This window comes from Carcharhinus amblyrhynchos, chromosome 7 (genome assembly GCF_965287045.1).
Source record: "Carcharhinus amblyrhynchos chromosome 7, sCarAmb.v2.hapA, whole genome shotgun sequence".
Lineage (NCBI taxonomy): Eukaryota > Metazoa > Chordata > Chondrichthyes > Carcharhiniformes > Carcharhinidae > Carcharhinus > Carcharhinus amblyrhynchos.
The window spans coordinates 52,786,355-52,801,957 of NC_137330.1; the positions used below are offsets into that span (position 1 = coordinate 52,786,355).

At 42.5% G+C, this 15,603-nt stretch overlaps 1 protein-coding gene across 1 annotated transcript in view; it reads left to right on the forward strand.

The window, feature by feature from the left end:
• Positions 1–15,603, forward strand: part of LOC145344940 (exostosin-1-like) — a 571,757-nt gene that overhangs the window by 523,619 nt on the left and 32,535 nt on the right. Inside the window, exon 11 of the mRNA XM_080192309.1 lies at positions 14,487–14,658. Within this exon, the coding sequence (XP_080048435.1) occupies positions 14,487–14,658 (172 nt within the window). The remainder of the gene's footprint in view (positions 1–14,486; positions 14,659–15,603) is intronic.

The window sequence follows — 15,603 nt, forward strand, 5'->3', positions numbered from 1 at the left end:
TCTTGTACAAGCCCACTGGCCAAAAAAAATTTTGCGTGCTCAAAAATGATGTTGGGATGCGTGTCTGACCTCTTCTCGCACAATTTCACCTGTTTCCAGATTAGGTGTGCAGCATAAAACACTCCCCTTAAGATTGTTGGATTGTGAACAGTTATGTTTTAAGGTAAAAAGCGTTAGGCACTTCAGCATAACGAATCTAACTAATTCGCCTTTCATTCCAAGAATCCTAATTTTATTCAAAAGCTTTACATGGACTTTCGCAAATGACTTCTGAAACCCAAAGTAGATTGTTTTTTGAAGATTCACAAAATGTACTAGAGCAGATGCACGCAAGGCAAAATACAAAGTTACCATATCTTTTATAATGGCAACTCGGATGTAGTGTGAAGATTTTGGCTTTCCCAGTCCCATTCTTTCCACCATCAGCAGATGGAAAGTGTAAGCATACACTTGTCTAACAATTTCATTTCCTCCTTAAGAAACTCCAGTAGACATATGAGTTACCATTTGTTCACTAAATTGATGCTGAGTTGTCCCTGCATCACCATTCTTTAGAAGATATTAGAATATTGGGTTAACACTCATTATCCAGTTTAGGGTTCACAATAATCAAACTTTTCATCTTTCTTGTTTTCATGAGGATTTTGGGATTTAGATTGTTACAAGTTATTCTACAATTATATTTTTGGAATCAGTCCTTTTGAAGGACGGTGCAAAATGCTTCTCACTCCATACTTAGGCAAAGTTGAGTTATGCTATGCTACTCTGTGCTATCAGTGATACTTTTTGGAACCAATAAAGAGGCAAAAGAACTTTAGAGACACATAAAAAACTGTTAAAGTTGTTTGTCTGCAGCCCTTCCATGTTATGATCCAAAAGAATAATGTGCCAAATTTCCATTTGCTGATGGTGGCAGGAATAGAACTGGGAAAGCCAAAATCTTCACACCAACTTTGAAATTCTGTTCACTTTGCCCATCCTGTGTGGCCTATTTGTGGATTGGGAAGGCCTTGGGTTGCGACCCTGCATGCAGTTCCAGTAACATCAGGGTCACCATTATAAAATATACAGCAACTTTGTATTTTGCCTCGGGCGAATCTGTTCAAGCACATTTTGTGAAACTTAGAAAAACCACATTTACTCCATCGAGTCGTGATCTCTGCCAGTTTGGGAAGTGTTCAGGAAAGTTGTAAGCAGTTTTTAATCTTGTAAAAGTCAGCGCTTGTCTGTCATCAGATAGATTCTGTGCCATGGAGGATAAGGGACCTTATCTTCTCTCCCACTACTGCCATGGAAGCAAATGCCACCATGCAGGAAATCATGCACCTCTTGCATACAATGTATGTGCTGCTGCATAGGGCTCACCACGACTTTGGCCACTTTCCCGTGCATACTGATCATGTGCTTTTCTGGTTCAAGACATAACCGAAATCATGACCACCATAGATTCTCCATTCGTAGTACTTGAGCTCGCAAAGTCTCAGGATGCCCAGCCAGATGGCCACTTACCTGCCACTGTAGACCAGATACTCAGCCCCAAACAGAGACATCTGAGGCCTAGCCTCATTGGCTCATGGAGCTAACCTCTTATTGTCCTCCCTTCCATGGGTAACTGTACACAGAAACTTCTGCCTCTGAAATTTGGGATGGCACCGTGGCACAATGGTTAGCATTGCTGCTTCACAGTGCCAGGGACCTGGGTTCGACTCCTGGCTTGGGTCACTGTGTGGAATTTGCACGTTCTCCCCGTGTCTGCGTGTGTTTCCTCCAGGTGCTTCGGTTTCCTCCCACATTCTGAAAGACATGCTGGTTAGGTGCATTGACCTAAACAGGCGCCAGACTGTGGCGACTAGGGGAATTTTACAGTAACTTAATGTAAGCCTTACTCGTGACAGATAAATTGACTTTAACTTTAACTGAAATCTCCGCATGCATACCAGTGCTGTGCTTATCACTCAGTGTTCCACACTCCATCACTGAAGAGAAAGTTCTGGAAAAACTGAAAGGTCTGAAAGTGGATAAATCACCTGGACCGGATGAACTATACCCCTGAGTTGTAAAAGAGAAAGCTAAGGAAATTGAGGAGACATTGGTGGTGATCTTTCAGGAATCGCTGGAGGCAGAGAGGGTACCAGAGGACTGGAAAGTAGCTAATGTAACAGTGCTGTTTAAGAAGGGAGGGAGGCAGCAGATGGGAAACTATAGGCCGGTTAGCCTGGCTACAGTCATTGGCAGGATTTAGAGTCTGTTATTAAAAACGAGATCGCAGAGTACTTGGAAGTTCATGATAAAGTAGGACAGAGTCTTTGTCAAGGGGAGATCATGTCGACAAATCTGTTAGAGATTTTTGAAGAATTAACAAGGAAGTTCGATAAAGGAGAGCCAGTGGAATGGTTTATTTAGATTTCCAGAAGGCATTTGACAAGTTGCTGCATAGGAGACTGTTAAATAAGTTAAGTGCCCATGGTGTTAAGGGTAAGATCCTGGCATGGATGGAGGATTGGCTGATTGGCAGAAGGCAGAGAGTGGGGATAAAGGGGTCTTTCTCAGGATGGCAGCCGGTGACTCATGGTGTGCCTCAGGGTCAGTGCTGGGACCACAAGTTTTCACAATATACATGAACAATTTGGAGGAAGGGACTGAAGGCACTGTTGCTGTATTTGCCGATGATATCAAGATATGTAGAGGAACAGATAGTATTGAGGAAGCTGCAGAAGAACTTAGACAGCTTAGGAGAGTGGGCAAAGAAGTGGCAGATGGAATACAATGTGGAAAAGTGTGAGTTTATGCAGTTTGGGAGGAAAAATGGAGGCATAGACTATTTTCTAAATGGGAAAATGCTTAGGAAATCAGAAACACAAAAGAACTTAGGAGTTGTTCAAGATTCTTTTAAGGTTAACGTGCAGGTTAGGAAGGCAAATACAATGTTAGCATTCATGTTGAGAGGGCTAGAATACAAGAGCAGGGATATATTTCTGAAGCTGTATGAGGCTCTGTTCAGACCCCATTTGGAGTATTGTGAGCAGTTTTGGACCCCATATCTAAGAAAGGATGTGCTGGACTTGGAAAGGTTCCAAAGGAGGTTCACAAAAATGATCCCTGGACTGAAGAGGAATGGTTGAGGACTCTGGGTCTGTACTGGTTGAAGTTTAGAAAGATGAGGGGGGATCTTATTGAAACTTACAGGATACTGTGAGGCCTGGATAGAATGGACTTGGAGAGGATGTTTCCACTGGTAGGAAAAACTAGAATAAATGGGTACAACCTCAGGCTAAAGGAATAATCCTTTAAAACATATGAGGAGGAATTTCTTCAGCCAGAGAGTGGTGAATCTGTAAAACTCTTTACCACAGAAGGCTGAGTGTCTTTAGGACAGGGATACGTAGGCTCGTGATTTTTAAGGGTATCAGGAGCTATGGGAAAAAGGCAGGAGAATGGGGATGAGAAAAAAAACAGTCATGATTGGATGGCGGAACAGACTCAATGGGCCTAATTCTGTTCCTGTGTCTTATGGTTCACTCATTTCCCACCACTTTGCCTTTAGACTGCTGCCAACAACTTCAAAAGCTGGTAATGGTGCATCCTCAGGCATGAGTGCCTCCTCCTTGTGTCCATCAGCACACTGTGATCCTGAGTCCACACAGGTGAAAGTGGGACTGCAGAAAGGATTTTACTTTTGGTGGCCAATTAACAGGCCAGATGCTGGCAGCCTTAGCATTGTAATAAACACAAAATACTGCAGATACTGGAATCGGAAACAAAAACAGAAAACTGCTGGTAAATCTCAGCAGGTCTGATAGTATCTATGGAGAGAGAATAGAGCCAACGTTTCGAGTCTAGATTACTTTCGTCTGAGCTGGACAAAGGGTCATCTAGACTCAAAATGTTGGCTCTACTCTCTCTAGATGCTGTCAGACCTGCTGAGATTTTCCAGCATTTTTCTGTAGCCTCAGCATCATTATAGAGGCTGAAAGGGAAAGGAGAATGTGCTGCCATGTTTCGACATACATGAAGGATCAGCAAGAAATGGCTCGATGTACCAGAGACAGCAAACAGATTGGCATGATGAACATCTGTGGCATTGAGATTGTGGGGATGATCATTGCCTTGTGATATGAAAGGAAAAGGAAGGGCCACACCTCTCCAGGAATCTGCTGGGAAAGCCAGTTCAATGTAGCACCGAATACAACAGACACTTATTCTGATGCCAGTAAAATGGACCAATTCTTTACCTTAGTTGGCTGCCTATCTCAGTCTGCAGGTCCCCAAATCATTGTCTTCCCCACTTTTGGTAATATCTGGTGGTGGTGGGGCCATGTTGGGCTTCCCTTTACCACCGTTGTAACACTCAGCAGAAAGCAAATAGAAGATAGAACATTACAGCGCAGTACAGGCCCTTTGGCCCTCGATGTCGCGCCGACCAGTAGAACCAATCTAATAACCCTCTAACCTAACCTACTCCAATGTTATCCATATGCCTATCCACTGACCATTTGAACGCCCTTAAAGTTGACGAGTCCACAACTGCTGCAGGCAGGGCACTCCACGACCTTACTACCCTCTGAGTAAAGAACCTACCCCTGACATCCGTCCTATAATTACCACCCCTTAATTTAAAGCTATGTCCCCTTGTGTTAGCCATCACTATCCGAGGTAAAAGGCTCTCACTGTCCACCCTATCCAATCCTTTGATCATCTTGTATGCCTCAATCAGGTCACCTCATAACCTTCTTCTCTCCAATGAAGATAATCTCAAGTCCCTCAGCCTTTCCTCATAAGACCTTCCCACCATACCAGGCAACATCCTAGTAAACCTCCTCCGCACCCTTTCCAATGCCTCCACATCTTTCTTATAATGCGGTGACCAGAACTGTACGCAATACTCCAAGTGCAGCGGCACCAGAGTTTTGTACAGTTGTAACATGACCTCACAGCTCCAAAATTCAATCCCTCTACCAATAAAAGCTAACACACTGTACACCTTCTTAACAACCTTATCAACCTGGGTGCCAACTTTCAGGGATCTATGCACATGCACCCCGAGATCTCTCTGCTCGTCAACACTACTAAGAGTCCTTCCATTAGCCCTATATTCTGTACTCCTGTTATTCTTACCAAAGTGAATCACCTCACACTTTTCCGTATTAAACTCCATCTGCCACCTCTCGGCCCAGCTCTGCAGCTTATCTATGTCTCTCTGCAAACTGTAACATCCATCCTCACTGTCTACAACTCCTCCAACTTTGGTGTCGTCAGCAAATTTACTAATCCATCCTTCTACACCCTCATCTAGGCCATTTATAAAAATGACAAACAGCAGTGGCCCCAAAACAGATCCCTGAGGTACACCACTTGTAACTGAACTCCAGGTTGAATATTTCCCATCAACTACCACCCTCTGTCTTCTATCAGCTAGCCAATTCCTGATCCAAACTGCTAAATCACCCTCAATCCCATGTATCTGCATTTTCTGCAATAGCCTACCATGGGGAACCTTATCAAATGCTTTACTAAAATCCATACACACCACGTCAACTGCCTTACCCTTATCCACCTCTTTGGTCACCTTTTCAAAAAACTCGATAAGATTTGTGAGGCACGACCTACCCTTCACAAAACCGTGTTGACTATCCCTAATCAATTTATTTCTCTCTAGATGATTATAAATCCTCTCCCTTATAATTCTTTCCAAAACTTTGCCCACAACAGAAGTAAGGCTCACCGGTCTATAATTCCCAAGATGGTCTCTACTCCCCTTCTTGAACAAGGGGACAACATTTGCTATCCTCCAGTCTTCCGGCACTATACCTGAAGCCAATGACGACATGAAGATCAAAGCCAAAGGCTCTGCAATCTCCTCCCTAGCCTCCCAGGGAATCCTAGGGTAAATCCCATCCGGCCCAGGGGACTTATCTATTTTCACACTCTCAAGAATTGCCAACACCTCCTCCTTAGGTACCTCAATCCCGTCTAGTTTACTACCTGGTATCGCAGTGTTCTCCTCAACTACGCTGACTTTTTCCTGCATGAATACTGACGAAAAATACTCATTCAGTGCCTCTCCTATCTCTTCAGGCTCCACGCACAACTTCCCACTGCTGTCTCTGACTGGCCCTAATCTTGCCCTAACCAATCTTTTATTCTTGACATACCTATAGAAAGCTTTAGGATTTTCCTTGGTCCTATCCGCCAAAGTCTTCTCATGTCCTCTTCTAGCTCTTCTTAACTCTCTCTTTAGCTCCTTCCTGGCTAATTTGTAACTCTCCAGTGCCCTAACTGAGCCCTCATGTCTCATCTTTACATAAGCCTCCTTCTTCCTCTTCACCAGAGATTCAACTTCCTTAGTACACCACGGTTCCCTCACTTGACCACTTCCTCCCTGCCTGACAGGTACATATTTATCAAGGACTCGCAGTAGCTGCCCCTTGAATAAGCTCCACATTTCAGATGTTCCCAGCCCCTGCAATTTCCTACTCCACCCTATGTATCCTAAATCTCACCTAATAGCCTCATAATTACCTTTCCCCCAGCTATAACTTCTGCCCTTCGGTATTTGCCTATCCCTTTCCATCACTAAGGTAAACATAACCGAATTGTGGTCACTATCACCAAAGTGCTCACCTACCTTCAAGTCTAACACCTGGTCTGGTTCATTACCCAGTACCAAATCCAATGTAGCCTCACCTCTTGTTGGCCTATCTACATACTGTGTCATGAAACCTTCCTGCACACATTGGACAAAAACTGACCCGTCTAACGTGCTTGAACTATAGCTTTTCCAATCGATATTTGTAAAGTTAAAGTCCCCCATAACAACTACCCTGTTACTTTCACACCTATCCAGGATCATCTTTGCAATCCTTTCTTCTACATCCCTGGAACTTTTTGGAGGCCTATAAAAAAACTCCCAGCAGTGTGATCTCTCCTTTCATCTCAGCCCATACTACCTCAATAGACAGGTCCCCATCAAACGTCCTTTCTGCCACCGTAATACTGTCCTTGACTAACAATGCCATGCCTCCCCCTCTTCTACCACCTTCTCTGCTCTGACTGAAACATCTGAACCCCGGAACCTGCAACAACCATTCTTGTCCCTGCTCTATCCATGTCTCTGTAATGGCCACAACATCGAAGTCCCAGGCACCAATCCAGGCTGCAAGTTCGTCCACCTTATTGCGTATGCTCCTCGCATTAAAGTATACGCACTTCAAACCACCCTCCCACCTGCCAATACACTGCTGTGACCTAGAAACCTTATCCATGTCCTCCCTATTCTCATCCTCCTGTACATTGGAGCTACAGTTCAGGTTCCCATCCCCCCTCTGGTGGTGGATTGGCTGGTGGTTACATATCTTTGTCTTACAGTTAGAAAGGTGAATCATGCAGGGCATGGACCAAGTAGCTGAACTACTATGGCCTGTTTTCCACCGTCACAAAACGTTTTAACCAGCGCTCCATTATTTTAATTTTTGGAGATTGGAGAGTGACTGTTTGTATGTTGAATTCTGATCACAGTTAAATAAAACTTTAAACAGGAAGCGAGCAGCTCAATGCTACTGAAAGTCAAATGAACATCGCCAATTTTAAATGTGCACCACAGGGGATAGTTGATTTATTTGTGGATTTAATTATATATTTTTCACTGGCTCATAGCAGAAGTTTTACCTTGGTAGTTAACACGAATAAAGGCTGCATGATGCGTTTCATCAAAAAAGCCATAAATCAAAGGGGAGCTGATTTAATGTTTTAATTTGGAAGAGTTATAATAACTCAGCACTTTTTCTTTGTAGATTTGTGAGGAAACATTTAAGCTTTATTACTTCTTTAGTGAGAGCAAAAATAGCTCCTCATAATTGACTCAAAAAGATCTGATAAAAAACGTAATTTTCCAAAATGCCTCTATGAGAGACCATTCATACAGTGAATTTCATACCATGTTTTCAAATTTGTAAGACATTAATTAATTGACGGTGTTGTATTTGAAGAAAGTGTGGTTTTGACACAGAAAACTGACCAAACAGGAGAACGGCCATGTTCTGAAAGATGTCATATCATCAACAGGCTGGAGAGAACATAGAACACTACAGCACAAACAGGCCCTTCGGCCCACAAGTTGCGCCCATCATATCCCTACCTACCAGGCCTATCTATAACTCTCAATCCCATTAAATCCCATGTACTCATCCAGAAGTCTCTTAAAAGACCTCAACAAGTTCGCCTCCACCACCACCGACGGCAACCGATTCCACTCGCTCACCACCCTCTGAATGAAAAATTTACCCCTGACATCTCCTCTGTACCTACTCCCCAGCACCTTAAACCTGTGACCTCTCATAGCGACCATTTCAGCCCTGGGAAATAGCCTCCGAGAATCCACCCTATCTATACGTCTCAATATCTTATAAACCTCTATCAGGTCGGCTCTCATCCTTTGCCTCTCCAGGGAGAAAAGACCCACCTTCCTCAACCTATCTTCATAAGGCATGCCACCCAATCCAGGCAGCATCCTTGTAAATCTCCTCTGCACCCTTTCAATAGCGTCCACATCCTTCTTGTAGTGAGGCGACCAGAACTGCGCACAGTACTCCAAGTGGGGTCTGACAAGGGTCTTATAAAGTTGAAGTGTCAGTACTAAAATATCACAACTATTGATTTTTCAGTAAGCATGCACTGTAATCATTTTTCTGCATGACAAGTTCTGAATTGTTTGGCTGAACTTAAGATGCAATGTTAGTTTTAGATAATTCTGAGCTCTAGTAACGTAAGTTGTTTGTTTCTGTTAAGAAATACAAGACAGCATTTTAGCCTTAGGCATTGCTTCTGCAATTAAGGCTTTCCGATCTTTTCTGAAATGCTGGTGAGAGTTGAAAGAGACCTAGAAATGGGATCATGCAGTCTCTGTTTTAGGGTGAAGAATAGGTAGTGAAGAATCCAGTATGATATGCTGCATGTATGTGGGCTCATTCCTCGCCAGGAAAATGCAACTTGTCAAATTCATTATCATGCTTGACAATTTGCCCCAAAGTGGAGTTGAGCCTATTTCCTCTGCAAATCCAGGCATTAGCATCCATTTCAAGCCCTTTTCTGTAATTGGGTTACAACTGGCTCCAGTGCATTCTGAGTTCAGTTTTTTCAAGCCTAACACCTTCTCAGCAGAAGGCCATCAAAGAACTACTGCGGGTTGCCACAATGAAAGTCAGTACAAAAATCTTGACAATTCTAACCATATTGCCAGGAGGAGTAGGACTGCTTCTGACTCCATAATGGAACTGCAAATCTCTGCAGCTCACACTACCCGAGTCCTGCTCACCAATCCCTTCCCAGGCTCACAGTAAACCCTATGCCTGCAATCCCACCAACTGACTCTTGACCTAAGACCATAAGACATAGGAGCAGAATTAAGCCACTTGGCCCATCAAGTCTGTTCCATCATTCAATCATGGCTGATATTTTTCTCATCTCCATTCTCTTGCCAGTGACCTATTTGTCACTGCCTCCTGGGATGCAACAGGAACCTCCAGAGAACCAATCAAAAGGACCAATGTTCCATGGTTTTCTTGTAGACATTTTAGCACCATTGTCATTGCAAATCCTCCAGGATGGCCCTCAAATGTTGGGGAGTTGAAGATTCTGCAGCGAGCAAAACTTAGAAAAAATTCAGAGGAACATTTTTTAAAAATTAAGTTGCAGAGTTAATGGAGCTGGGAACAAATGCTGTTTAACTCTGGAGGAAGGTGATGGGAGCTCTGATGATAATATCTCCAGATATACATCCAGCCTGAGTTGACAACCTTATTGTCATGGCTGAATTCCAGTGTGAACCAAATTCTCGACCATATTGTTCATTCAGTTGCACCAATGTAAGTCCTTATATTTAAATTCATTTCTGACTTCACTGTTTCTACCATGCTACCTCCAACGATGTAGTATTGTGTTGGCACTGAGATAAAATCATAGATTATGTGCTCAGGTTTTAGAGTAGGGATTGAACCCACAACCACCTTGCTTATTGGGGACGATGCTGTCTTTTGACCCAAGCTGCTATTATCCAAATATTTCCAAGAAATAAACTTATCCATAATATAATAAATCTATCCATATTAACTGGGAATGTATCAGGGTTCTTGCCATTACATGATACTTGAAACCCAAGTAATTCCCTGTCTATATAATTGTTTGACAATTTTACTGACACAAATTCAAAATTTGAATGTGATTGTTAAATCATCCGACTGTATTAATTTACATATATATATTTCTGATGCACTGCTGATGCAATACAATTTCACAGCTGGGTGAAATTCTGCATATAAGCCAAAACTAGCTCAACATTGCTTTCAGTAGAGTAAGAAAAATACGAGTGAAAACAGAATAATTTTCTGATAACTGCATTGGGCCAAATTGAGAGTTTTTGTATCATCAGTGCTGATCAGTGAAAGGCTTGTCAGATCTCAATTATATTTGCTTCGAAGACTTATATTCAAAGTGGTAGTACGTCATTATGCCACAATCTGTTGTGGTGAAACACATTAACATGTGGATTCTTGTCAAGAAAAGCCTAAGGAGTTACTAGAGGATAGGATACTGCACAAATTGGAAAACTGTAAATTGCAAAATAATGAGATATACAACTTGATATAGAAAGCAAGCAATGCCACTTCACTAAAGGCTGCGTCACAGACCAAATCCAAATCCAGTGATGAAACACTGTTTTTTATCCATGATCCAAAATCCTAAATTTCACTCACTTTGCTGTGGAGAAATGCTTTCCATAAGCTGAACAATACCGTACAAAAAGAATCATTTCACTCTCGTGAATTTAGTGTACAGTTTCAGAGTGGTATTGAAGAATGCTGGGCATAACGGTAGAGGTTGAAAAACAAATAACTATGCATGTTGGAATCATGAAATAAAAAGAGAAAAAGCTGGAAATACTCATCAGGTCAGGCAGCATCTGTGGAGAAAGAAATATATTAGTGCTTCAGTTTGTATGACTTAAAGGCAAGAAAAGTTAGAGACGCAACAGGTTTTAAGCAAGTACAGAAGCAGGCAATGTGGGAAAGGGAGGAAAGAACAAAAGTGAATGTCCAAGATGGCATGTAAGGTCTACTTTGTGCACTGTGTGGAGGTATCCCTATGAAGCAGTCACCCAATCTCAACATAGAAGAGCCTACGCTCCGGTTTCCTCCCACACACCAGTGATGTGCGGGTTAGGTTGATTGGCCATGCTAAATTGACCCTAGTGTCAGGGGATTAGCAGGGTAAATATGTGCAGTTACAGGAATATAGCCTGGATGGTATCCTTGCAGGTGTAGATGATGGGCTGAATGGCCTCATTCTGCACTGTCAGGATTCTATGATATCCTGAGTAGTGAATACAGTATAAGCAATTGAAAGAAGTGCAAGTCTATCACTGTTTCATCTGGAGGAAAGTTTAGGACCCTAGATGTGTGAGGGGAGACAGTAAAAAGTTGCCTCTCCTGCAGTTGTATGGGAAGGGGAAGGGATGTTGAAGGGTAGGCCAGGGTGTTGCAGAGAGAACAGTCCCTTTGGAATGCTAAAAGGGTTGGTTGATGTATTTGATATTGGCATCACAGCTGAGACAGAAATGGAGGAGGATAATCTGTTCAATGTGGAGGCTCAGGTGAAATATGAGGAGAAAGGGACCCCTATGATGGTCCTGGAAGTGAGGGGAAGGGATGAAAATGCTGGATATAGAAATGGACCAAGAGTGTTTTCAACCACAGTGGTGTGGATTATGAAATTGAGAAAAAAAGACATATCAGAAGCATTAGTGCAGTAAGGCAGAAAGTTAAAAGTTTAAAGTTTATTAACACTGCAATGAAGTGACTGTGAAAATCCCTTAGTTGCCACACTCCGGCGCCTGTTCGGGTACACTGAGGGGCAATTTAGCACGGCCAATGCACCTAACCGGAGCACCCGGAGGAAACCCACGCAGACACGGGGAGAACATGTAGACTCCACACAGACAGTGACCCAAGCTGGGAATCAAACCCAGGTCACTGGCCCTGTAAGGCAGCAGTGCTAACCACTGCATCACCGTAACAAGTGCCACCTGGTTAGGGTAGTGGAAAGGTGGCAAAGGATGAAGTTGGAAAGATCAATGGCATCAGCAAATGTTGCAGATGATACAAAGATATGTAGAAGGACAGGTAGTATTGAGGAGGCAAGGGGTCTACAGAAGGACTCGGACAGATTTGGAGAGTGGGCGAAGAAGTGGCAGGTGGAATGCAATGTGGAAAAGTGTGAGGTTATGCACTTTCGAAGGAGGAATGGAGGCATAGACTATTTTCTAAATGGGAAATGCTTAGGAAATCAGAAACACAAAGGGACGTGGGAGTCTTGTTCAAGATTCTCTAAAGGTTAACATGCAGGTTCAGTCGGCAGTTAGGAAGGCAAAAGCAATGTTAGCATTCACGTTGAGAGGGTTAGAATACAAGAGCAGGGATGTTCTTCTGAGGCTATATAAGGTTCCGGTCAGACCCCATTTGGAGTATTGTGAGCAGTTTTGGACCCCATATTGAAGGAAGAATGTGCTGACCTTGGAAAGAGTCCAGAGGAGGTTCAAAAGAATGATCCCTGGATTGAAGAGCTTGTCGTATGAGGAACGGTTGAGGACTCTGCGTCTGTACCCATTGGAATTTAGAAAGATAAGGGGGGGATCTTATTGAAACTTACAAGATACTGCGAGGCCTGGATAGAGTGGACGTGGGAAGGATGTTTCCACTAGTAGGTAAAACTAGAACCAGAGGGCACAACCTCAGGCTGAAGGGACAATCCTTTAAAACAGAAATGAGGAGGAATTTCTTCAGCCAGAGAGTGGTGAATCTGTGGAACTCTTTGCCGCAGAAGACTGTGGAGGCGAAGTCATTGAATGTCTTTAAGAGAGAGATAGATAGATTCTTGATCGATAAGGGGATCAGGGGCTATGGGGAAAAGGCAGGAGAATAGGGATGAGAAAAAAATCAGTCATTATTGAATGGCAGAGCAGACTCGATGGGCTGAGTGGCCTAATTCTGCTCCTATATCTAATGGTCTTATATGGAGTGCAAGAAGGATCCATAGGGTCCAAGAATACTTGAAACTTGCATCCTTGACACCAGAAAATAAGTAGATAAATTTAAAGTGACAGATGAAGTGAAAGATGAAAAAGAGCAAACATCTGTAAAATAAACAAACAGAAATCCCACGGGAGAGAAGAGCAGAATTTCTTCAAGGTGGGCATTTCTAGAAAAGAAATTTAACACCAAATGATACTGCGAATGCTGGAAATCAATAGTCCTTTCCTTCTTGCATGTGTTGCAAGATTCAGATTTAGAGGGATATATTTCAAAATTAAAGATTGTTGTCCTGAGTGCTGATAACCAAGCATTTATTTGTATTGTCATTTTCATTTAAATATATTGGGCTGGATTTTAAATTAGGGGTCAGTAACCAAAAGCAGGGGCTATCTCTGGGCCCCAATCCTGCACAATGTCCACCAGAATCTTCAATGCTCCAGGCAATTAAAGGTCAGCCTGCGGGCCCTGATTCAATCTAGAACATAGAACATTACAGCACAGTACAGGCCCTTCGGCCCTCGATGTTGCGCCGACCAGTGGAGCCAATCTAATGACCCTCTAACCTAAACTATTCCAATATTATCCATATGCCTATCCAATGACCATCTGTAGCAGCTAAGGTGGGAGCTGTCTATCTGAGCATGAAGTCCATGAAAGAAAGGTCCAGACAAGTTTGTTTTTACTTTTTAAAATGTCTGTCTGTATCATCCTGGAGGCACCAGCATGCCAGGACAGCCAGAAGCCACAGCTGTGCCCAGGTAGCTGTTTTGAGTCCTGGGTGGGCCCTCATCTAGGATGGAATTTTCTGGCCATGCTCACCCAAAAATCAGAAAATCCTGCCCGAAGTCAATGGACCTTTGCAAATTCCACCCTTGATCTTTCTTACACCCACTCCCCTTTTCATCCTGAGCCCAATATGTCTGCCCATATTGCCAACTGAAAATGCCAGAACTCCAAAGACCCATTAGTTGAAAATATTGGCTGCCCACCAGCAGCGAACCAATCTGTTCCCAAGCTATCCTTATTGAAAATAGCTGTGGGTGGGATTATAACATCAAACTGTCGAGAAGACAAGTGGCGCTAAAATTGCCTGAGATCCTGACCTTGATCCCTTTGAAAATCCAGCCTGTTGTGCCAAACGAGAGAATCATCTCGTAATAATATAAAACTAATTTTTACCCAAAACCATGTTGCTTTAGCTTTCAACCAGTCGAAATGAATTAAGACAATTTATCTTCAACTTTGAAAGGCAGGATCTGTGATTCACGATTGTTTGATGAAAATATTCCAATATCAGTAGGAGGAAATATCCTCCCACTCACTTGTTCTATCTTAATTATGCTCTGAGTTGGAAGATATTAATTGGGTGATAGATGTCTATACGAAACTTTTGTTTTGTTACAGATATTATCACTACGTGTACAGTTATTACTTGCCAGCCAGTCTTCACAACATGATAGACCAGATGACAAACTGTGAAGATATCCTAATGAACTTCCTGGTTTCAGCCATCACCAAACTCCCTCCAATTAAAGTCACACAGAAAAAGCAGTACAAGGAAACTATGATGCAACAGGTATGTGTAAAATGTTGGTCAAATCTTACACCATTTTATTAGGTTTTGTTTCACCTGTAAACACGGAGAAGCTAATAAACATTTCCAGCAAAGCATGCACTGTGCCTAAATGAGTGGTCAGTCAAAAAGAGCACATAACTGAAAACAGCCTGATGATCAAGGCCACTGCTTCAAGACAACGAGGTAAATTCATTCATTTTTATCATATCGGATTTCAGGATTCTAATGGCGTTTAGAGATATTTGGCAATTTATTTTATTCTTCTGCAAAAACCAAAATCGAATGGCATTTGAAAATAAAGGATTACAAAAACAGTGCAGTGGAACCTGAAGTTGCAATGGCTTAGTATACAATTAGGTCCATTACCATCAGTTAGATTATAAATGAATAAATTCAAATACCCAAAAGTGTAATTTTTACCATGGTGCACCGGCACATCTGTAAAGTGGGAAATTGACTTTGATGATGTAAACTTTATTGTCTAGAAATTAATTTTAATTTTGGACACTTTTTGATGCATTTTCTAGGACATGTTTAGTGATTCAGTGGTTGAAGCCAAAAACAATTACTCTAGAATGTGATATTCTCAGATTTATAACATCGTAGCAGATAGCCATTCAACCCATCAAATTCATGCCAACTCTTTGCAGAGCGATCCAGTCAATCCCGTGTCTTCCACTGTAACTCCATAGCCCTTCAAGTTTATTTCTCTCAAGCATCTACCCATTTTTTTTTTAAATCATTGATCACCTCCTCTTCCACCACCCTCATTGGTAGCAAATTCCAAGTCATTTAGCACTCGCTGCATGTATAGAAACTAGAAACAGGAGTAGGCTATTTGGCCCTTCAAGCCTGCTCCGCCATTCATTTTGATCACGACTGATCATCAAATTCAATATCCTGATTTCCCCCTTCTTCCATATCCCTTGATCTCTTTAGCCCCAA